Source organism: Globicephala melas, chromosome X (genome assembly GCF_963455315.2).
Source record: "Globicephala melas chromosome X, mGloMel1.2, whole genome shotgun sequence".
Taxonomy (NCBI): domain Eukaryota; kingdom Metazoa; phylum Chordata; class Mammalia; order Artiodactyla; family Delphinidae; genus Globicephala; species Globicephala melas.
This window is the reverse complement of record NC_083335.1, coordinates 114,907,910-114,931,939: the sequence shown is the minus strand read 5'-3', so window position 1 is coordinate 114,931,939 and position 24,030 is coordinate 114,907,910. Positions and strand designations below refer to the sequence as shown.

General features: G+C 43.6%; 1 protein-coding gene across 1 annotated transcript; it reads left to right on the top strand.

Annotated features, from left to right (window-relative positions):
• Nucleotides 1-3,640: 3,640 nt before the first annotated feature.
• TLR7 (toll like receptor 7) lies at nucleotides 3,641-23,701 on the top strand. The gene is made up of 3 exons (XM_060292899.1): nucleotides 3,641-3,759; nucleotides 4,120-4,220; nucleotides 19,530-23,701. The coding sequence occupies exons 2-3, from the start codon at nucleotides 4,218-4,220 to the stop codon at nucleotides 22,677-22,679; spliced, it is 3,153 nt and encodes a 1,050-aa protein (XP_060148882.1). The 5' UTR covers nucleotides 3,641-3,759; nucleotides 4,120-4,217; the 3' UTR covers nucleotides 22,680-23,701.
• Nucleotides 23,702-24,030: the final 329 nt, after the last annotated feature.

The following is a 24,030-nucleotide window of genomic DNA, read 5'->3' as shown; positions in this document are numbered from 1 at the left end:
GCTTGTCATTAAAGTTCTCTCTCCTTTTCCTCAAGCCAACCCTGACTTTCAGCATGCAGGAGTGGGAACAGCCAACAGAAATTGGGGAAGCACTGGGGTCCTGTTTGCATTCGCATGCTCGCCCAAATAGAGAAACATTAAGATGTTATACTTCCCCATGCTGGGAACACAGCATTAACTGGACTAGAGCAATTTATTTAAGGGCTTTATTGAGGTTCCCAACAGCTTTAGGAGAGTATGTATGATGCTAAGTTTCCATTCAACCCCTTTGATGTCTATGTCAGAGTCAGATGGCAGCAATGGGGCTCAAACCTGGGGTTTCTGTACCCAGCTGTATACTTGTTCACCCACCACTCTGGATGCCACTTAAGCCTGGACTTCCTTTTAATTTCAGAAACTTAATCTTAGGAGTCCTTCAACGTTTAATTCCACCAAGGGCCCTTTCAATCTTCTTTATTTCCATCTAAAAGGAAAAAAGAAATGCGGTGAGACTTAGAAAACGTAGTATGAGGTAACCCAGCCAATGAGAGGCCTGTCCTCACAAGATGAATAGAAGCACTCTATCCTCTTCATCCAGTCATTTCTCTTGAGCTAACTAACCCGGGGGGGCCTGGGCCCACGACGTCACCCAGATGTGGGTAGCTCACGGGGGCCACGACTAGCTCTTCTTCTCAAAACTGACCTAAGTGATCAAATTATTCTTATTTTCATAATCACTTTCATTTTTATCATCATGAAGAATGATTTTTAAATACCAACTCTAAACGAGATGCTGGGGACAATGCATCCTTAACTCAAGGGGTCTGCAATATCATTAGGGACCTAGCAGATAGAATCAAAGATAAATAACAATACAAGAAAGCATAATAGTATATTCCCTTGGGATCTTACCATATAAAACCTGGATGTGCCTTTACTGGTCACACACCCTCATCCCTCACTTTATAGATGAGTAAGCAGATTTATTTTTATGTAGTCAAATTTTTTGATGTTTTCTTTCAGACTCTGGGGTCGTTGCTGTTGGTCTTCGTTTGTTGTTGTTGTCATACTTAGAATGACTTTCCCACTTCAAGATTATAAAAATATTTATCTGGGTTTCTTCCAGTACTTTTAATGTTCAATGTCTTACATTTAAATTTTTGAGCCATATGAGATTAATTTTGATGTAAGAAACAAGGTAAGACTACAGCTTAATTTTTTTCTAAGCTTTAAGCCAGTTGCCCAACTTTATCTTAATAATTCCTTTTGCCATTGATGTGAATTTAATGTCCCATATGTGCTTTTTTTAAAAATTAATTTATTTTTATTTTTGGATGTGTTGGGTCTTTGTTGCTGCGCGCAGGCTGTCTCTCTAGTTGCGGCGAGCAGGGGCTACTCTTGGTTGGCGGTGTGTGGGCTTCTCATTGCAGTGACTTCTCTTGTTGTGGAGCACAGGCTCTAGGCATGTGGGCTTCAGTAGTTGTGGCACGTGGGCTCAGTAGTTGTGGCGCATGGGCTCTAGGTGCTCGGGCTTCAGTAGTTGTGGCTCCCAAGCTCTAGAGCGCAGGCTCAGTAGTTGCGGCGCATGGGCTTAGTTGATCCGCGGCATGTGGGATCTTCTCGGACCGGGGCTCGAACCCATGTCCCCTGCATTGGCAGGCAGATTCTTAACCACTGCACCACCAGGGAAGTCCCTCCCATGTGTGCTTTTACTTAACTTTGCTATCTCCTCCTTTTCACTGATATACTGGCACTATGCCATTGTAGGCAATGCAGCATTTATGATGCGTTTATAGATCGAGAAGAGGAATCCTCCCTTTGTTACTTTTTCATTCAGAAGTTACCTGACTGTTCTTACCAGGGGTCTTAACCCAGTCAGATCCAATACCTCATTTTTATGAGAGATATCTGGTCATGTACCCTTTACTATCCAGAGGAGATGACATTTATGGATAACATAACCGTAATCTCTGTTATAAATGAAAAATGCCCAGCTGTGACCTCTAGCCCTAATAACCATCTGTTTCTCTTCATCTGTTTACATCTTCTTTGCATCTTCAAGGGCCCTGAGAGAAAACAAGTGGCACACTCTGAGTCAGAAATTGATGAGTTTAGCAAAGTGACTATTCATAACAGTGTGGACAGGATTTAGGGAAATCCCCAGCAATGGTGTGGCGTTTCACGGGTTGAGTCTTCACAGTCACAGGCTTCAAGTGGCAAGGCGAAGGAACAATTAGTGGAATTCAGGAAGAGTGGCCATGAGGGGGGAGCATCACCTGACCAGAGCATCATTGCAGGGTGGCAGCCATCCCACAGCATTGGAGAGGGAGGGAGCCCAGGGGTAAATACTCTGACCTTTTCCCCATTGGGCAAACCCATCCGGAAATCTGCCAGCTAGTGATGAAGTTTGTACAGCTCAGCCTCTCGGGACACAGAGCCGGGTGGGAAGGCATGGAGCGTGGATTTGAGGGGCAAATGCATAGCAAGCAGCCTGCTAGGTAAGGCATCGTTGTCCCCTACCCGTCTATCACCTGCTTTGTTCGCAAGTGTTTCATGTCAGTTTTCTTCCCAAGTATTTCATATTTTTGTTGCTGTTTTGCGTGGAATCTCTCCTATTATCCATCTGGATTAGTTATTGTTTATATGTGAGAAAGCTATTGATTTTTACATATTGATTGTGTGGCAAAGTGGTTTGCTAAGAGGGCATTTGATTTTTGCTTGTGTGACTATCACTTACATGGTATGTGACCTGGGGAAAGTCCAGTATCTTTTCTGCATTAATTCTATTATTTGTTTAAACAAAAGAAGGATAATAAGATATTTACTTCATTTTTTTAGTATTTAATGAGATCGTACATATTAGGCAGTTAAAAGTGTCTGGTTCATAATAAACTCTCAATAAAGATGACTTATTATTGTATGTAATAGTTTTTCAGCTGATCTGGGGCACTATTGATTTTTCAATTCAGTAGATTAACCCTGATGGCTGTCAGCTGTTTTTCTTGTGACACACTTGGCAGTTTTCAGATTCTCTCCAGGGCAACTGGGCAGACTAAAGACCTTTAAACATAACTACTGATATTTTGACTCTACCTCCAAAAGGCACCAATAATCAGTTCAAAAGGGAGCGATTCTCCTGGGAACCCCACTTTGAGAAGCAGGTTTTACATGACCCTGGACTGCAAGTGCAGCTGCCCTCGTTTCATTGAAGTGAGGGAAACAACTGGAAGCTCTGCCACTGCTTAGAAACCAGAGTCCCTTTCAGCTGGGCCTAAGACAGAATGAGGGAAATTTAGGCGTGTCTCTAAGATACTTGTAGAACAGTGGTCCTCAATCTGGGGCACTTTTGCGCCCCGGGGGATATTTTGCAATGTCTGTGATTGTCAAGGGGCAGTGCTACTGGCATCTAGCGGGTTCAAGTCAGGGATGCTGCTAAACATCTTACAATGCCACAAAGAATTATCTCACCAAAAATGGCAGTAGTGCTGAGATGGAGAAACTCCTAGAAAAAAGGAAATCGATCAACCAGGTTGCTTGGATGTAGACATGACATTGCCCCGATTGTGGTGGTAGAAATAAGAGGAAGCTGCTGCTTCTGCGGACCTCATGTCTGAGATAGCTTAAATACTCACGCTCCTCCCCCCAACCCCTAACCTTGTCTTTGCACTTGGAAGCTCCACGGCTGGCAGCCTGGAGTCTCTGTGACTCTAGGTTTCCTGCAGCCTATCTCTTCATTTCAGAAGACTCCAGACCTCGAATCACTCCATGCAGCCGAGAAAGGTATTTTCAGCACTGGGACAAACTCAGATCATTTAAATAACTAGACCTATGAGCCATTCTCAGAGAGAGGGGAGGGGAGGAGAGGGAACCCAAATCACATGCAAAAGAAAAATTTCTTTTAGAATCTAATGAGTTTTTGTAGTCTCAAATGTCATATCTTCGAAGATAAAGTAGATTTTTTAATAATGTTAGAAGTGGTTTTCTGGAGTGCGTCCCTAGTCTAGATAACTTTCAGGAAGTAAATGCTATTAATAGGTGTTTTCAGCAGCATGTCTTAGAGCCATGTTCTCAGCACGCTTTGAAGCTTCAGTACTTTGCTGTCTCTGAAATGTAAAGTTTGGTGTTTTCTCTTTACCTTAGTTGATGCTATTGGGTCCATCTCAGGCTGATCTTGACACCGCTCATGCTCTGCTCTCTTCAACCCGACTTCTCTGTTTCATTTTGGAAGAAGACTAGAAATGGTAAGGACAGCTAAGAGATCCCTAAAAAGTGTTATCTGTCATTTTTTTGTGGGAAGAACTGAAACCGGCCGGCAAGAGAGTGTGTTTAAGTATCTGTACTTCGGTTATTTGCTGAGGAAAACCTCTTCCATGATCTCTCACAATCAAGATTAATCATGGGGGTATTTTGTAATTTCAGATTAATCAATACTTGCTCTGTGCAACTTCCGACAGGAGTTACTGCATCCCACCCTGAGGAAGAGTGGATGTTTGAATTGGGGAAATAGCTTCTATGGGTCTAACTTTTTTCACCTCACCTTTTCAGCTTTAAAACTGTAGAAATCACTGAAGTTCCTTTCTGCTTTTTCTAGCGTTTGGTGGCGTCTGAACGAGTATGTGTGTGTGGCAGCAGGGGCAGACGGGCAGGAGTAGGAATACAGGAGCCTGGGCTCGCGTACGGTCACAGAAAAGCAGAAGCGGACCGGACGTAAAGCAGTCGGGGAAGTGGGACCTTAGTACAGGATTGGGCTCAGTTCCACATACAGCAGAGACACGTGGGGATTTATAGGCCAGGAACAGAGTGAGGGTCAGTGGTTGGAAAATTACTAAGAGGAAACATCAGGGTTAGGGGGTGTTCTGGCTGGACCGACCTGACGGGGTTCTTGCTGAAAGCAGGCCAGGGAGATGGGATATCATCACCTGGGGGATGGTAGGGATGAGAGACTTGATCAGATAGCAGGGATGATCAGATAGCGTGGTCAGGGATTCTGGCTAAACTGACCTAACAGGATTCTTGCTAAAACTGGCCACATGGACACAAAAGCCCCCAAATCAAGGCCTAGTGACTTAGAGAAGGCTGACTAAAGTTTAGTCGAGGAGAGAGTCTGTCAGTGCTGGCTCTCCCAGTCACTAGCTGGGGGACCTTGGGCGTATCACCTCAGCCCTCTGAAGCTCAACGTTTTTTGGCTATAAAATGAGCATTGCTGTACCTCTCCAGTTGCCTTGCAGGGCCGTTGTAGGGGCTCAGATAACAAAACATATGTTCAGATCCTTTGCAAGTGCTGTGCGGTATTAGGTATGCCTAAAGTTCTTCACAAAAAGACATCAGTGACCTTTTCTTGAAATTATTTTGTCACCCCAATTAGACACAATGGAGTGCCTGCACCAGGAACCCACTCTGACTTCTAGATCTGAATGTTGGCGCCTGGGCTCATTTCGTGTCTAAGGTTTAATGAAGAGTTAACCACAGGGCACTATGTTACAAAAGAAGCAACCGCTTAAAGTTTCATTTCCTAGAAACGCAGATGTCTATTTTTAGGCCAACCCATGCCCGCATCTGCCTTTGCCCCTTGAGGGATGGCATGGTAGGGTTGATTGTAATAAACAGAGCTCACATTTATTGACCACTTACTACAAACTGAGCATCATGCTAAGGGCTGGATGTCTCTGTGTCGATTTCACCCTCCAAGCAGCCTTGTGAGGCACAGATGAGGGAGCTGGGGCTTCAAGAGGGTTAAGAGCTTGTGATCTTGGCTGGGCAGCTCGACTCTGGTAGCGAGACCCCTCTGCTCTACCTCGACCAAGCTGGCCCGGCACACACTTCCACCCGGGACACAGTCAGTCACCGTGGGCTTCAATTATGATAATTTACTCCTGAAAAAAAATTGGGATATCTTTTATAAGGAAAGATGAAAACAACTTTTAAAAGAAGAAATAGAAAAGACCAAAAAGCATAGGAAAATTATTCAATCTTATGAATACTTATAGGTCAGACCCTTTGATATGGAAACTCCACTTCTAGAAACTCTTAAAGAAACAATCAGGGATGTCACAAACAATTTACAAAGATAGTCTATGCAGCATGGCAAAGGGAATATCTCACGTCCAGTGTTGGGAAGGGGTTAATTAATTGTGGTCCACCCATTAAGTGGAATGTTATGTAACCATCAAATCATATTTCTTAAAAGAATAGTGAATGACATAAGAAAATACTCATGATATAATGGTAAATGGAAAAAGCAAGCTAGAAATTAAGTATCGTATATTCCTGATGTTTTTAATGCACGTACTAGACACTTACTAAACGTTGGTTAATCTGTGATGACGGTTTGCCTGAGTAAATGGGTTACCTATTTTTCTTAATAGTTTCGCAAGAGAGCCCTGCGTTCTAACCATTTGACAGTTGAGAAATCAGAGGCTCAGGAGGGAAAGTGATTCACCAAAGTCAGAGAGCGCTTAGGTGGCAGAATAAGGATTTACAATCAAACCTTTCCACTGACGAAGCCCCCGCTAGTACTGAACTGCTTCTCACTGTGTGAAATAGATGCAGGAATAGGGAGATGAGTGTTAGAGGGAACATGCCAAAGTAACAGTAGTTAACTGTAGCAAATTTCTTCATCGCCAGAGAGATAATAAGGAATTCGTTTACTAAATTATTCAAAATTGATGGTTTAAAAGTCGGGAAGATGGTGTTGAAATTAAAAACAGTCATTACAGATGAACCAACCAGTGTCTTTGCACCCCACGAATAGATCATTGATATCTCTGAAGCCCACCAAAGTTTAGGCCTGGGATAGCAAATGATGGCCGTGGGTCATATCCAGCCTGCCACCTGTTTTTGTATAGCCCACAAACTAAGAATTTTTTTTATCTCTTTAAATGATTGAAAAAGTCGAAGGAAGATACTGTTTTGTGGCCCATAAAAGTTATATTAAAGTCAATTTTTCGTGCCCACAATAGCTTTATTGTTAGTGTCTTTGTTTACATATTGTCTATAACTGCTTTTGCGCTGCAGGGACAAATCTGAGTAGTTGTGACTGGCCCATTACAAAAAAATGTGCCAGTTGTGCTTTATGTGAAAAGGGGGATAGGGTATAATGTCAAGTAAGATTTAATATCTTACGGTCTTGGGTGCCTGTTGTGATGCGTAGTAGCTGTTGAGTTCCTAATTTATGTAAGACAACTTTATATCATTTTACTCTTTTATTTTGAAAGCTAGGTCTGTTGGGCTAAAATGGTAGAAGGGAAATGATACAAAGTCTCTTTATTTAAGTAAGTGGGTTATATCCTTGTACTTAATTTTTTGGTTGTTATATAATGAAACTTTGATGTCCATGGTAATTACATTTTACAGAGGTTAGCCTATAATTAGGAATATTTCAGAATTTGCAAAAAGGGGATATTTGGTCCTAAGTCTTTTAGGGAAATTCCCAGTGGAGGCTGGCCTATAAAACAATAGCACATAACTTCCCTTATTCTCTGCCCCTCCCTTAGCCCCTAGGGTGATACATACAGTGCACATCTGGTTTTCAAACAATTCAATGTCATGGCAACGTGACAAAAGGTTAGTGAATTCAAATTCAGGGGTTTCCCACAATTGCTCCCCACTCCTTGCCTCTTCCAGGTTTCTTTCTCCTGATTCTCCAGTTGGCCATCACCTCTGGTTCAACGCAGCCCATCCATTTACGGGATCCCCCCCGCGCCATGACATCCTTTGCTTCCATAGCTTGGTTTCAGTGACTCCCTCCACCAGAAATGCATATTCCAGGACTTCCTTTTCAACTCAGGCAACGTGGCTTTTTTTCTGCTCTGTGATCTTAAAAATAAATGGGAGGGGTAGCTGAGGGCACCTAGCTGTTGTCCCCTGAAGTCTGGCTCATAGTAGCCCGCAGGTATGTTGGCCTTCAGACTGGCTACTTGGTAGATGAGCGGAGGATGGAGAAGAATTTTGCTGCAAGTCATTAAATCTAACCAGATCATAGCCATGCAAAATTATATAATAAAGACCAGAAGGGGAATACCGATGCAATACAGAAAGGTGAGAGGTTCTACCTGCCACCAGGTAATCACACCCAACTTCGTCTTCCTGGAGGGCTCTCTCCACCTTCCCCTCTCCTACCCGCAGCCCCTCGTGCCGGCTGCTCACTCTTAGCTGATAACCCAGCTTCCTGCTTCCCCGACTGCATCAGAGAATTGGAAGAGCAATTGGGAGAGATGGCCCACTGGCTCCCCTCTGCTTGTGTGCCCGCCTAGAGCTTCTGCACCCACCCGTCCTGCCTGACCTCCTGTCCAGTTACCCAGCATCGTGTAGCAGATCCCCCCAAAACCCACTGGCTTGATACCACCACTGTCCTGGAGTGTTATATGTGGTGGGCCCACGGGTTGACTGGGTTCACTGAGGCGTCTGTGGCGCTGGGTGTGTCCGCCACTTGCAGTCGGTGTCTGGGGCTGGACTCACCCCCGCACAGTTCTGGTGCCTGGATGGGGAGACTCCACAGCTGCGGGCTGCCACTGGCTCCACGTGGTCTCTCCAATATGGAAGCTGTGCTGTCCCCGGGCTTCTTCCAAGGCTGGTGGCTCAGAGCTCCAGTTCAAGTGGAGAGAGAGACAAAGAGATCACGAGAGAAGGAGTGCTTGGTGAGGTGAAAACACTCCCACCTTTTCTGTCCCAGCCTGGCAAGTCCTGCAACATCGCTTCTTCGGCTGCTCTCCTCCAGATACGGAAAAAAGCCTGCCCAGGTTCAAAGGAGGATGGGAGATAGGTGAACCAATTTGCAGACTCTTAAACTAAGGATGGAATTTTTATAATCCCTGCCAAAGCCAGTCTCCCCGCTAGTGCGCTGGGTCACCTCCCTGCTTTCCTCCCCTGTCTCTCCTGCATCTTCTTCGGCATTATTATTTACGATGGGGGTTTGGGGAAGTTTTTTCCGCACTCTCACCAGCATTACAACATGCTGTTATGCTTGCCATCCTCAGATATATCCTCTTGACCCTCTTGGCCCCGGGAACTACCACCGGTATCTTTGTTCCCAGAAATGTTTGCTGCCGGCAGCTCCTCCCCTCACATGCTTCCAAGAACTTGGAAGTCATATTTGCTTTGGCTTCACCTTCAGAATCTATCCAGTATCTGGCAAGTTCTCACCACCTCCACCCCTGCCAGCTGGGGCTTTTGCTTGAATTGCCGTAATAGCCTCTTGCCTGGTCTCCACGCTTCCACCCTTCCCCTCGTTGTCTCTTTCAACACAGCAACCAGCATGATCCTTCTAACATGAAGTCAGACCGTAGCACTCTTCGGCTGAAAACCTTGCCATGGATCGGCCTGCCGCTCCTTGTTGGGATGGCCGACTAGGCCCTGTAGGCATCCTCAGCGTGGGCCTGGGGCCCCTCCCTCTTTGTTTTTTAAATTGATTTATTTTATTTATTTTTGGCTGCGTTGGGTCTTCGTTGCTGCGCACAGGCTTTCTCTAGTTGCGACGAGCAGGGGCTACTCTTTGTTGCTGTGCGCGGGCTTCTCATTGCGGTGGCTTCTCTTGTTGCGGAGCACGGGCTCTAGGCGCGCGGGCTTCAGTAGTTGTGGCACCTGGGCTCAGTAGTTGTGTCTCGCGGGCTCTAGAGCTCAGGCTCAGTAGTTGTGGCGCACGGGCTTAGTTGCTCCACGGCATGAAGGATCTCCCCGGCCCAGGGCTCGAACCCGTGTCCCCTGTGTTGACAGGCGGATTCTTTTTTTGCCTTTTTTTTTTAAACATCTTTATTGGAGTATGATTGCTTTACAATGTTCTGTTAGTTTCTGCTGTATAACAAAGTGAATCAGCTATATGCATACGTATATCCCCATATCCCCTCCCTCTTGCGTCACCCTCCCACCCTCCCTATCCCACCCCTCTAGGTGGTTACAAAGCACCAAGCTGATCTCCCTGTGCTATGCAGCTGTTTTCCACTAGCTATCTATTTTACATTTGGTAGTGTATATATGAAGATATACAGATGGCCAACAAACTCATGAAAAGATGCTCAACATCACTAATTATTAGGGAAATACACATCGAAACTACAGTGAGCTATCACCTGACACCGGTCAGAAAGGCCATCATCAAAAAATCTAGAAACAATAAATGCTGGAGACGGTGTGGAGAAAAGGGAACCCTCTTGCACTGTTGGTGGGAATGTAAATTGATACAGCCATTATGGAGACCAGTATGGAGGTTCCTTAAAAAACTAAAAATAGAACTACCATATGACCCAGCAACCCCACTACTGGGCATATACCCTGAGAAAACCATAATTCAGAAAGAGACAAGCACCACAGTGTTCATTGCAGCACTTTTTCCAATAGGCAGGTGGATTCTTAACCACTGTGCCACCAGTGAAGCCCTGCTTAGACCGTTGTGAAAGAACAGCAGCCTGAGGTTCTGGGGGTCTAGGAAGGAGCACTGAGGTCAGTTAGCTCAGTCCCCATAGTGTGTAGATGAGAAAATCAAGGTTTAGGAGAATTCAGTCAGTAGATGTTCATCAGAGCAGTTGACTTTCTTTAAGTTTAATTTTTATTTATTTTTTATTGAAGTATAGTTGATTTACAATATTGTGTTAGTTTCAGGTGTACAGTAAAGTGATTCGGTTATACATACATACATATGTGTGTGTGTATCTATATTCTTTTTTCATTCTATTCCATTGTAGGTTATCACAGAATATTGAGTAGAGTTCCCTGTGCTCTGCGGTAGGTCCTTGTTGTTTATCTATTTTATATATAGTAGTGTGCATCTGTTAATCCGCTGCTCCCAATTTATCCCTCCCCCCTTTCCCAAACAAACCATAAGTTCGTTTCCTATGTCTGTGAGTCTCTTTCTATTTTGTAAATAAGTTCATTTGTATAATTTTTTTAGATTCTACATATATCATATGATATTTGTCTTACTTCACTTAGTATGATAATCTCTAGGCTGACTCCTGATCTGACTTTGAGTTCACAGGAGCTAAGCCCCAGAATACATAAACATGAGAAGTCAGACTAATCCTGGTCTTCCTCTAACTTGTTGCAAAACTCAAACCACTGAAACTCATTTCCTCCCTCCTGCCATCTGTCCTTCTATGTCCTCAGATTGCATCCATGTCAGGAGCTTGCAAAGTCTTGAAGCTAAAAACAGTCAGCAAAGCACAAAGTTAGACTCATCTAAGTCCATGTGTTTTCCTATGAGGAGTCATAGCTCTACAACCGTAGGCATTCTAGCAGGAATCTAAAATGGATCTCACATCAGGAGAATACACTTCTGAATACAGTCCTGCCACAAAAATGAGGCATCTAATGGGACACGTGTCGCCTCTTCAGAGGGTTGTGTATTCAAGCTTCTGTTTGAAGGGTGGGCAGGCAGCCTTACCTTTAGGCCTGACTAGACCCCATCCCACAAACTCTTCTTTCTCCCCTGCCATGGATTTCCCTGAAAGCAGAGAGTTCTCTGCTTGGGAATATACACGGCTTCTGAGACGCAGCGGTGGAGGAATTTAGTTCCTAATTGGGCAGGAATGGTGTCTAACTCATCATCATTCCCCTCCTGCATCTCACGTAGTGCCTTGCATGGAGGAGATTATTGAGAGAACAGAACACCTGTGCATACAGAATCAAACATTCCCATTTTTACCACAATTAGCTCACAAATTGAGCATCCAAATTTACCCAGTGTATTTGCATGTGTAATTAGCTATGATTCATGACTAAAGCCGGGCCTATTATGGTGTATTATGCTATTTTACAAATCAAATTCCTGAAAGACTTATGTTTGGGGCAATCACTGCCAAAAAAGCAAAAAAAAAACAAAATAACGTGGATTATTTGTATGAAATGAAAAAAAAGAAGCCTGGCGTTATGCTGAACGAACGCTTACATTTGAAAATGGCATTAGTTGAAGCGAAGGTCCTAGCTTCAGTCTGAAGCAGGTAGTTGCCCATGGTTTGAAAGGAGAAATTTCCATGGGAATAAAGGAATATTTCACATTTTAAAATCATCTTCTCAAGAATATCTTTTCGTTCTTAAGCCTCAAAGGTATTATTTCTCTGTAAATAACAAATTTAGAAAGGCTTTGTTCATTGACTCAGGTTTCTTCCTCACCTGCTTGATCAGGGTCCATCTGTGAGTTCCAGGCAGCCTGCGCAGAGAGCCGAGAGAAGGCTTGCCTTGCATACAGCGTTCCAAGGGCCATTTGGGCTGGGACTCAACGACTGAGTATAAGACAGGGACAGTCCCATCCTGGCTGTGCCTGTTCCCAGGAGAGACAAATGAGCTCTGTGCTCTCACTAGGGTTTCGGGCTCAAGGGGCCAGAACTTCTGAGACAGCAGATTGCCTAGAGCTCTTCTGTGGGTCTGCTTCCCACAGCCTCCCTCTGACTGCATCCCCTTTGTCCTCTGTGGCTCTTTTCCCATTTCAGCCCTTCTTTTAGAGGCCCCCAACCCTCCTGGTCTCTCCTCGTCCCCTTGTCAAAAACCTGATCTTTGGAAAGACTTTGCTATTTATGATCATTGAGCCTTCCATGGGATTTGAAGAATGTTCAAAGCCTTGATTTACTCAGCAGATACTTATCTTGTGCTCAGGAGGTGGCAGGCATCATCATCACAAGTAAAGACAAGTCCGTGAACCTCAGAGTGTTTAGCACCTAGAGGGGGCGATGGGTGAGTTGATACCAAGACCCCTGGAAAGGTAAACTAGCAGGATGGCTGAGGGCCAGCTCTGTATCTGAGTCGCCTGGATCTTAGAGCTAATTCCATGTGCAAGTGGAAGGTTTTGTCTAGACCAGGGGCCTGAAAACTATGAGCTCTGGACCAAATCTGTCCCACCACCTGATTTTGTGAGGTAAGAATGGTTCTGACCACCTTAATTCGTTATGTTCTAAATAGTTATTTAAGTAGCCACATAACAGCCTCAATTTGGTCTACAATATTGGCTGTCTGGCCCTTTACAGAAGAAGTTTGCCAAGCCCTGGCCCTGACCAGCACTGTCTAATAGAACTTTCTACAATGATGGAAAATGTTCCCGTATCTGCATGCTCAAATACGGTAGCCATGAGCCTGATGTGACTTTGAGCCCTTGAAATATGGTTAGTGTGACTGAGGAACTGAATTTCAAAATTGCACTTAATTTTAATTCATTTAAATGTAAACAACCGCATGTGACTGGTGGCTATCACATTGGCCAGAGCAGCTTTAGACCATTTAAGTCTAAAGATTCTGTATTCTCTCAGCGTTCTTCTCTCTGAATTTAATCAACTTCCCAGAGGCTGTCTGAGTCAAGAGGAAGGCAACACTCTTAATCAGATTTTTTGGGCCCTGGACTGGCGTTCACTGTCTGCTAGAAAATGCTTAATGGAAAGTGCTCGAAAAATGCATGAGAGCATACACTTACTTCCTCTTCAAGCTGTATCTGTGACATCTGCTGTTGTTTGGGGTAAGGCAGTTGGCTTTTTCAACCCCACAAGGCCCCAAATTAAGGAAGTCTTAATCATCTTTAGAGTTTAGGCTGCAGGCAGAGAAAACCTCACTTAGCAAAGCTATATTTCCTTCTATCCCTGCTTGCAGAACTGGAGCTAAAGTTAGCCTCCCATTCCTGCTAGGCTAACTTCAGCCCTATAGGTCATTTCTCTCATAAGATTGCCTAGAACAAGAAGAAGTCATCAACACATGCCATCATTATGAATATTGTCAAACCATTTCCCCTAAGAGTAAAGTTGCAGTTGGCATTCTGGGCATGTCATGTACAGCGTGGTGACTATAGTTAATAATATTATACTGCATATTTAAAAGTTACTAAGACAGTAGATCTTAAGAGTTCTCATCACAAGAAAAAAATTGTAACTATGTGCAGTGATGCACGGTAACTAACTGTGGTGATCATTTCACGATATATACATGTATTAAATCATTATGTTGTACACCTAAAACTAATACAATGCTATATGTCAATTATATTTCAATAAGACCGGGAAAACAAAAGTCACAGTTGGCAGGTATTCTGCCTTCCAAGGTAGCATAGGTGACAGTAGTATCAAGTGTTTTTGTGACAGCGTAACATGGGTCACTAGTTTTTTAGTTTCCAATACCTGAGTCTTTCTTTCTTTCTTTTTAAATTAATTTTATTGAAGTATAGTTGATTTACGATGTTGTCTTAATTTCCGCTGTACAGCACAGTGACTCAGTTATACATTAATGTGTATGTTCTTTATCATATTCTTTTCCATTATGGTGTATTACAGGATACTGAATACAGTTCCCCATGTTCAACAGTAGGACCTTGTTGTTTATCCATCCTATATATATTAGTCTGCATCTGCTAATCCCAAACTCCCAGTCCATCTCTCCCCTACCCCCCTTGCCAACCACAAGTCTGTTCTCTGTATCTGTGAGTCTGTTTCTGTTTCATAGATATGTACATTTGTGTCTTTCTAAATTCTACGCCACTAAAATTAGGTTTGCAGTCATGCAATAGAAATTCCAATTAACACTGGCTGAGCATAACAATCTTGTGATTTCTCATAAACTCCTAGAAGTCAGCAGTTCAGAGCTTTTGTTTCCACTCTGCTCTATGAGGTCATGCAAGGATCTACATACTCTGGATCATCTACCTTGTTGCTTCACCAACCCTAGCACATTTTCCTCGTTTGCATCATTCCGAGATGGTGGCTACAATATCCATATTACAAGAAGCCGGATGGAAGTAGACAGGAGGAAGGGGAAGAGTCTCACTGTTTAAGGACATGTCCCAGAAATTTCACATCTCACTTCCTCTCCCATCACATTGGCTTTAACATAGTCATATGGTCATAGCTGCAAGGGAGTCTGAGAAATATAATCTTTTTTCAGAGTGGCATATGCCCAACTCTAAATGGAGATTCTATCACTATGAGATGAAAGAAAGGGGAAAAATATATAGATATAGAACAATCTCTGGAGCCTCTGAGAATAATAAAAGGAATTGGGAGTATCAGGAAATACTCCTGGAATAAGAACAACATACAGTTAATCTACACATATGCAAGTGGCAGCATCTCATCTGGAAAGAACTAATGGTGTTCCACATTCTATTTTATTTTATTTTTCATTTATTTTTTAATTTTTGGCTGCATTGGGTCTTTGTTGCTCCGTGTGAGCTTTCTCTAGTTGCAGTGAGCAGGGGCTACTCTTCGTTGTGGTGCACGGGCTTCTCATCGCGGTGGCTTCTCTTGTTGCGGAGCACGGGCTCTAGGCAAGTGGGCTCCGTAGTTGTGGCTTGCGGGCTCTAGAGCGCAGGCTCAGTAGCTGTGGTGTCTGGCTTAGTTGCTCCGTGGCATGTGGGAGCTTCCCGGACCAGGGCTTGAACCCGTGTCCCCTGCACTGGGAGGTGGATTCTTAACCACTGTGCCACCAGGGAAGTCCCCCACATTCTATTTTAAATCTGTATATTTTTTCCCTCCTCCACTAGGCTTTGAGCTCTTTAAGGACAGAGATTCTATATCTGCTGCTCCTAGTAGGTATCCAATCAATATTCGTCAAATGAAAGAATGAATGAGTCAGTAGAATTCTGATTTTTTTTAAATAAATTCTTTCTCACCAGATACTTGGTACAGTTTCAAGCTAAAGAACTGTTGGGGAATTTCCTAGTCCAAGCCCATTGTCTTGATCTAGGAAGGTTGTCTGGGTCCTTGGTATCCCATATTGTTATTTCTGTGTCCATCATCCTCTTGTAGGGGATCTCCTCCTGAGCACAGTGCCCACCTCTGAAGGGTACACAGAGAATGAACTATGAAGGCAGGGCAGGACCCAGTTCGTCTAACCTCCATCTGGAGTTCTTTTCACAAGCTCAACATGTAATCAGTGAAGTAGGAGATGAGAGGAGAAGGCAACTGCTTCTGTCTGGGTTGATCCCAGAAAGCTTCTTGAAGAAGATAGGTTTGAACTGGGCATTATAAAAGCAGAGCTTCCTAAACTTTTCCCCCCAAGGAACCCCAGGGCAAATAGAAGAGGGAGAATGTGACCCTGAGGAGGCTGGGGGTGTAGTCTGAAGGAACCTACTCCAAGGAGAAATTTCTTTTAACTATTTTCCTGTTTCACTATTCATTCATGTATGCATTCATTCTTTCATTCATGTATTTAGCAAACATAATGCAGCATTAAGTGCCAGACATTGTCTTTTATGAAGACACACAAGACCCTGCTCCCTTGAAGCTTACGTTTTCATGCAGAATAGATGTAAAACAAGTAAGCACGTAAACCAGAAGCACATAAACGATCAACAAGATAATTTCTGATGGTGCTTAAGGCTATGAAAGAAATAAAGCAGAGTAGTCTAGTGCAGAGTACATATACCTCTCTGTGCCTCAGTTGACTCATCTGTAAAATGGAAATGATAATAGAGGTCTACAATTCCAAAATCCCCTAACTGAAAGCTTTGTCCTAATTCAGTTGATGGCAAACACGACTTGATCTGAACTCATTTGGAAGTGCATCTTGACCTGAACCTAATTATGTAGTAGTAGTAGTAGTTGTTGTTCTTCCTTTTTTAAAATCTCACTTAGAGTGGACAGTCCTGTGCTTCACTGCACAAATTTTTGTGTGTTTGATTATGAGATACTGCCCCAGACTCCAGTTGGAGTATTACATAATACGAGGTACATGCACCATATTACCTTCTACGATCCGAAAAATTCTGAGTTCCAAAACACATCTAGGTCCAAAGGCTGTGGATAAGGGGTCGAAGACCTCATGCAGTTATTATGAGGATTAAATGAGTTCATATATGTAAAGCACTGAAACCGTTGCCCAGCATATGGTAAATGCTACCTAAGTTACCTACTGTTCCTGCCTTTATCACTATTCTTACATGGGAGGGTATTTAGAAAAGTTGCCTAGAGACGGCCTCTCTGAGGATGTGTCATTTAAGCAGACAGCCAAGGGATGAGAATGACCTGGCTGTGGGAAGAGGAGGAGAAAGATAACTTCGGGAAGACGGAACAGCAAGTGCCAAGACTGGCTCAAGTGCAGAACAGAAAACAGGCCGGATGTCTGGTGTGTGGTCCAAGAAGGGGAAAGGTGGTTCAAGGTCAGAGTGATAGGCTGGAGTCAGAACATGCACGATATAAACAATGGTGAAGACTTTGGACTTCATTCAAAATGTAATAAGAAATCGCTGTAGTTGATCTGATTCGTGTTTATAAAGACTGCTCTGATGCTCTTGATGGATGAATTGTGGAGGAGGAAGGGGGCAAGGGAGAGCAGGTCGGAGGCCAGTGTGTAGTACAGGGTGAGACCTCATGGCAAAGTGGAGTAGGGTTGGGGTAGCAGACAAGGAGAAAAGTGGACAGGTGCGAGAAAAAGACTTCCTGATTAATTTTGCATTCGTTGTAATTTATAATATGTCCATGTATAGAGGCTGCGAATGTCACAGTCATGGTCTCCAGTGTGTTAAGGTCAGTGGTTTGCTGGACCCAGCTCCTGGGAATGGGATCGGAAGAGGGCACCTGGTTCATGATTTGTCTTTGTCATTTATCCATTTGGTCCCTGCCTGGACCTCCCTGGTCCTTAATATCACTCTTAGCAGCATTACTTATTGCCTTTTGATAGTGGGATTCATGAACCCATCATGTCTTCCGACAGAAGCATAGCTGAGGATGGGTTCAGGGTCTGGGATCCTGTTATCAGGGACCATACAAATAGCTCACTGTACTTATCCCCTTTCCCTCTTCTAAAACCCTTCCCCCGCATCTTGACTTAATCCCTCTTCCCTGAGTGGTGGATGCTTTTCCTGAATCTTTGAGTAAGATTGATGCCCAAGGAAGATACACTATTTAGCTAAGGGCTTCCCATACTCCCGGCCTTTGCCACATCTTCCCAGGGATCTGACTGCTCCAGATTGAGAAGTATAGCCTTAAAAGATAACCAGAATTCTGGTGGGTGGCAATGGTAGGGAAGAGGACTCCAGGTGGAGGGGCTTGCAGGTCAGGGAACTGCAAGCTGGTCTTGGGCTCAGTGATTAGAGAAGCTGGTAGGGGAGTTGTATGCGGTCAACCTAGACAAGGAGATGGAGCCAAATTATGGAAGGCTTTGGACACCGTGATCAAAAGTTAGGGCTCGGGCTTCCCTGGTGGCGCAGTGGTTGAGAGTCCGCCTGCCGATGCAGGGGACACGGGTTCGTGCCCCGGTCCGGGAAGAGCCCACATGCCGCGGAGCGGCTGGGCCCGTGAGCCATGGCCGCTGAGCCTGCGCGTCCCGAGCCTGTGCTCCACAACGGGAGGGGCCACAACAGTGAGAGGCCCGTGTACCGGAAAAAAAAAAGAAAACTGAGGGGAAATTTTGCTTATTTACCCTCCATTGGAGGAATTAAGGGAAGTAGACACTTGGTTTATTAGATATCAGTATGACTGGTTGATTCAGTCAATTGGGAGGACAGAAGCATTAATGGAGCTGGAAGTCTGCTGTAGAGACACAGGCTGGATCATTCCATGGATAAACACCGGTTAAATGAAAACCAGTGTTCTGGAGGAAAATACTGCTACAAGTCCTGAAACTGGAGAGCAAGCCTGTGGTTAAACCACCCTACGCAGGGCAAGCTCGAGTTAATATGATGGTTAGTAAAGCTCTTCAAGTGTGTCACATGTTCCCTTTTAAGGTCTTTCTTCCCAGGGTGCAAGTGTCTCTCATGCTAAACCTGGATGCCCAAGAATCGCCATTAAGAGTAGGTTCCCACATGTCTCAGTTGGCCTGAGGGAGTCTTAGTTTATGCCTGTAGTCTTGGCATAAATTATTAACAGCCCCTCCCTTTTCCTTCCCATGAGTATCCTGTTTGATCCACTGGGGGTCACCCAGGCAGTGCCCTGACTCTCTACCCTCCCCTTTCCAAATTTGTGTAATATAAACCCAATGTGTAGGGAAAACGTTCATCCCCAAATCATCTCGGAGATGATTTCCAAAAACAGCCCAAGAGGAAAGCCCGGCTTATAGATAGTAGTGCCAAAATGGCGGGAGTTGTGCGACCTTGGACAAATCAGTTAATATCGCTGAGCTGTGTCTTAATCTGTAAAATGGGGGTAATGGATCACCTTTGTTTCCCTCCTTAGAATATTAAGAGGCTCGAGTATTGTGAAGGACTCTTCTAATGTGTGCCAGAGCAGGCTTAACAAACAAACATTAACTGCACTAAAGTTTTTCTTTCCAGATGTAGCTGCATTTTAACATTCCTTCACCCCCGCACACCCCTCTCAAATTTCAGACTTCGGCAGCTAACTGATGGCTCTTCCATTGCAGCATTCTAAATAACAGTGAATAGGAAAACGCTGCTTCTCCCAACTTAAAAGCTATAATACTGAAAAGCTAAGATGCTAAAAGCTAAATATGTAACTAAATTTTTTATGAACCTCAGTAATTGACAACTACAGTCATGGGGTGGAGGTCGGGGTGCTGTTTAGACCGGTGAGAACCATCAACCCGGACTATTTAGTTTCAAATGTAGCAAAAGAGAGGCAGCAAACGGGAATTTTAAATTCTGATTCTTGGTGTATTTTAGAAGGACCATTTGTTCTTTCTTATGCTTTCAGGTGTTTCTAATGTGGACCTCGAAGAGACAATTCCTCATCCTTTTTAACATGATCCTAATTTCCGAACTCCTTGGGGCTAGATGGTTTCCTAAAACTCTGCCCTGTGATGTCACTCTGGATGCTCCAAACGCCCATGTGATCGTGGACTGCACAGACAAGCATTTGACAGAAATTCCTGGAGACATTCCCACCAATGCCACCAACCTCACCCTCACTATTAACCATATAGCGGGTATCTCTCCAGCGTCCTTCTACCGGCTGGACCACCTGGTAGAGATCGATTTCAGATGCAACTGTGTACCTGTTCGACCGGGGCCAAAAGACAATGTGTGCACCAGAAGGCTGCAGATTGAACCCAGCAGCTTTAGTAAACTCACTTATTTAAAATCTCTTTACCTGGATGGAAACCAGCTTCTAGAAATACCTCAGGATCTTCCTCCCAGCTTACAGCTGCTGAGCCTTGAGGCCAACAACATCTTTTCGATCATGAAAGAGAACCTAACAGAACTGGCCAACCTCGAAATACTCTACCTGGGCCAAAACTGTTACTATCGCAATCCTTGTAATGTTTCGTTTTCCATTGAAAAAGATGCTTTTCTAAATATGACAAATTTAAAATTGCTCTCCCTAAAAGACAACAATATCTCAGCTGTCCCCACTATTTTGCCACCTACTTTAACTGAACTCTATCTTTATAACAACATCATTGCGAAGATCCAAGAAGATGATTTTAATAACCTCAATCGACTGCAAGTTCTTGACCTAAGTGGAAATTGCCCTCGTTGTTATAATGCTCCGTTTCCTTGTACACCCTGTGAAAATAATTCTCCCCTACATATCGACCTAAATGCTTTTGATGCATTGACAGAATTACAAATTTTACGTCTACACAGTAACTCTCTTCAGCATGTGCCCCAAAGATGGTTTAAAAACGTTAACAAACTTAAAGAACTAGATCTTTCCCAAAACTTCTTGGCCAAAGAAATTGGGGATGCCAAATTTTTGCATCTTCTCCACAACCTTGTCCAATTGGATCTGTCTTTCAATTATGAACTTCAGGTCTATCGTGCATTTATGAATCTGTCAGATGCATTTTCTTCACTGAAAAACTTGAAAGTTTTGCGGATCAAAGGCTATGTCTTTAAAGAGCTGAGAAGTTCATACCTCTCCCCATTACATAATCTTTCCAATCTTGAAGTTCTTGATCTTGGCACTAACTTTATAAAAATCGCTGACCTCAGCATATTTAACCAATTTAAAACATTGAAATTCATAGATCTCTCAGTGAATAAAATATCACCTTCAGGAGATTCAAGTGAAGATGGCTTCTGCTCTAACATGAGAACTTCTGTAGAAGGTCATGGGCCCCACGTCCTTGAAGCATTACATTATTTCAGGTATGATGAATTTGCAAGGAGTTGCAGGTCCAAAAGCAAAGAGCCTCCTTCTCTCTTGTCTCTTAATGAAGATTGTTACAAGTATGGGCCGACCTTGGACCTAAGTGGAAATAATATATTTTTTATCAAGTCTTCTGAGTTTCAGCATCTTTCTTTCCTCAAATGCCTAAACTTATCGGGAAATAGCATTAGCCAGACGCTTAATGGTAGTGAATTTCAGCCTTTAGTGGAGTTGAAATATTTGGACTTCTCTAACAATCGGCTTGATTTACTCTACTCAACGGCATTTGAGGAGCTACGCAACCTGGAAGTCCTAGATATAAGTAGTAACAGCCATTATTTTCAATCAGAAGGAATAACTCACATGCTAAACTTCACCAAGAACCTAAAGGTTCTGAAGAAACTGATGATGAACAACAATGACATCGCTACCTCCACCAGCAGGACCATGGAGAGCGAATCTCTTAAAATTCTGGAATTCAGAGGCAATCATTTGGATATTTTATGGAGAGATGGTGATAATAGATACTTAAAACTCTTTAAGAATCTGCTGAGCTTAGAGGAATTAGACATCTCTGAAAATTCCCTGCGTTTCTTACCTAGTGGAGTTTTTGATGGTATGCCTCCAAATCTGAAGACTCTCTCCTTGGCCAAAAATGGGCTCACGTCTTTCAACTGGGGAAGACTCCAGTACCTGAGCAATCTAGAAACGTTGGACCTCAGCTACAACCAACTGAAGACTGTCCCTGAGAGATTATCCAACTGTTCCCACAGCCTCAAGAAACTCATACTTAAGAACAATCAAATCAGGCACCTGACAAAGTATTTTCTACAAGATGCTTTCCAGTTACGGCATCTGGACCTGAGCTCGAATAAAATCCAGGTTATCCAAAAGACTAGTTTTCCAGAAAACGTCCTCAACAACCTGAACATTCTGTTTTTGCATCACAATCGGTTTCTGTGCAACTGTGATGCTGTGTGGTTTGTCTGGTGGGTTAACCATACAGAGGTGACGATTCCTTACTTGGCCACAGATGTGACCTGTATGGGACCAGGAGCACACAAGGGCCAGAGTGTAGTGTCTCTGGATCTATATACCTGTGAGTTAGATCTGACTAACTTTGTCCTGTTCTCACTTTCCATATCGGCAGCTCTCTTTCTGATGATGATCACAACAGCAAACCATCTCTATTTCTGGGATGTGTGGTATAGTTACCATTTCTGTAAGGCCAAAATAAAGGGCTATCGACGTCTGATATCACCAAATTCTTGCTACGATGCTTTTATTGTGTATGACACTAAAGACCCAGCAGTGACAGAGTGGGTTTTGGATGAGCTGGTGGCCAAATTGGAAGACCCAAGAGAGAAATGTTTTAATTTATGTCTCGAGGAAAGGGACTGGTTACCAGGGCAGCCTGTTCTGGAAAATCTTTCCCAGAGCATACAGCTTAGCAAAAAGACAGTGTTTGTCATGACAGACAAGTATGCAAAGACTGAGAATTTTAAGATAGCATTTTACTTGTCCCATCAGAGGCTCATGGATGAAAAAGTGGACGTAATTATCTTGATATTCCTTGAGAAGCCCCTTCAGAAGTCCAAGTTTCTCCAGCTCCGGAAGAGGCTCTGTGGGAGTTCTGTCCTTGAGTGGCCAACAAACCCACAGGCTCATCCGTACTTCTGGCAGTGTCTGAAAAACGCCCTGGCCACAGACAATCACGTGACCTACAGTCAGGTGTTCAAAGAGACAGCCTAGCCCTTCTTTGCAAAATGTGACTGCCTAACTTACCAAGGAGAGGCTCGGCTGCCTAGATTGGCTCATCCGTGTCCCACCAAAAGAGTGTTTTAAACTTTTCCAAGCCCTGAGATTGCCCATATTGGAGAGGAGTCACCGATAGATGACAGAGGAACTGGAAAATTGGGATTTATATAAGCGTCAAGTCATCTTTCTTAGCTCTCTCTGTCTCCATTTGCAGTTGAGTCTCTGCCTTCTGCTCCTGTATAAAATACTGTTGGGAGAAGGGTGGCAAGTAGAGGACATGGCACTTTGATTCTCCTGGAATTGTGATTATTACGTAAACACACAGTCACTAAATTGAGAAGAACTGCATTTCTACCCTTAAGAAGTACTGGTATGTGTGGAAATAGGGTAAAAAAAAAATGCTCAGGGTCTACCTATATGACATTAAAATGCACCAGAGTTAATTAGTGGGAATAAACCAAAAACAAAAACAGTTAACTCCTCAACCAATTGCTTGAGTGTAATCTAGCACCCCCTTCTGTGCAGACTGAGTGTTGGCACCCAACAGGTGGTTGCTGCTCAAGTGCTCCTCGCTCGTTTCCCCTGGGCCTGTTATTGGGTTCTGTGGGGAAATAGAAACATCTTTGCCATTGATGGACATAGTCTCCTTACAAATGGGAGAAAAATAAAGTGCTCTGCCTTTATGCAAAATGATGCTCTTCACCTTTGATGATAATTTACCTGCTTAAATATTGCTGTGGACTAAATGTTTGTGCCCACCCCCAAATTCATATGTTGAAATCCTAACCCCCAATATGATGGTATTAGGAGGCGGGGTTTTTGAGAGGTGATTAGGTCACGAGAGTGGAGCCCTCATGATGGGATTACTGCCTTAGAAGAAGCAGCCAGAGGACTGAGGATACAAAGAGAAGTGGGCAGTCTGCAAGCCACAAGAGGACTCTCACCAGAACCAGATCGTGTTGGCACTCTGATCTCAGACTTCCGTCCTTCAGACCTGTGAGAAATAAATGTTTGTTCTTTAAGCCACCCAGTTTGTGATGTTTTGTTATAGCAACCAAGCTAAGACAAATATTTTCATCTGCATTGAAAAGTACTGTATCCAAAGAAAAATTGCCTCATCCAATGATCTTTCAAACTGCTTTGTTAACTAATACTGTATATTTATAATCATCTGAAACCTTGATCCATCAACATTAGACGATTTGGGTGGTAAACTCTGAAGAAGGACCCCAAGAGCGTGTATTTATTTAGAATTATCAGGCAGGGATGACAACTGCATGGATTCCTTTAAATTTGGGGGTCGGGGGAGGAACAGAGGTTTTTCGACCTTAACACTGAGAAAGCC